This window comes from Petaurus breviceps, unplaced genomic scaffold (genome assembly GCF_028583685.1).
Source record: "Petaurus breviceps papuanus isolate PSGF00001 unplaced genomic scaffold, PetGlider_PUasm1.0 186, whole genome shotgun sequence".
In the NCBI taxonomy this organism is placed as follows: domain Eukaryota; kingdom Metazoa; phylum Chordata; class Mammalia; order Diprotodontia; family Petauridae; genus Petaurus; species Petaurus breviceps.
This window is the reverse complement of record NW_027185798.1, coordinates 30,576,597-30,576,857: the sequence shown is the minus strand read 5'-3', so window position 1 is coordinate 30,576,857 and position 261 is coordinate 30,576,597. Positions and strand designations below refer to the sequence as shown.

Sequence of the window (261 nt, the reverse complement as noted above, 5' to 3'; positions counted from 1 at the left end):
GGCGTCTCTTTTCTACCTCCTGTTCCAGGCGCTGGAGCTGCTCTTCCCCCTCCTGGAGTGGTTCTTCCTCCCGGGACTTTCTGTTCTGCCGCTCCCGGAGCCTCCTCTTCTCTAGCTCTTCACGTCTTTTTTCTACCTCCTGTTCCAGACGCTGGAGCTGCTCTTCCTCCTCCCGGAGCTGTTCTGCCTCACGATACTGTCCATCTCGCTGCTCCCGGCGCCTCCTCTTCTCTAATTCCTCACGTCTCTTTTCTACCTCCT

General features: G+C 57.5%; 3 protein-coding genes across 5 annotated transcripts in view; all 3 read right to left on the bottom strand.

Moving 5' to 3' along the window:
* S100A10 (S100 calcium binding protein A10) overlaps positions 1-261 on the bottom strand; it is a 462,639-nt gene that overhangs the window by 159,879 nt on the left and 302,499 nt on the right. The window lies entirely within an intron of this gene.
* Positions 1-261, bottom strand: part of S100A11 (S100 calcium binding protein A11) — a 399,965-nt gene that overhangs the window by 97,205 nt on the left and 302,499 nt on the right. The window lies entirely within an intron of this gene.
* The window catches only part of TCHH (trichohyalin), a 7,102-nt gene that overhangs the window by 3,632 nt on the left and 3,209 nt on the right, over positions 1-261 (bottom strand). The window contains 2 exon segments of the mRNA XM_069089975.1: position 1; positions 4-261. The exon segment at position 1 is cut by the window's left edge and continues 2,166 nt beyond it; the exon segment at positions 4-261 is cut by the window's right edge and continues 170 nt beyond it. Of these exon segments, the coding sequence (XP_068946076.1) occupies position 1; positions 4-261 (259 nt within the window).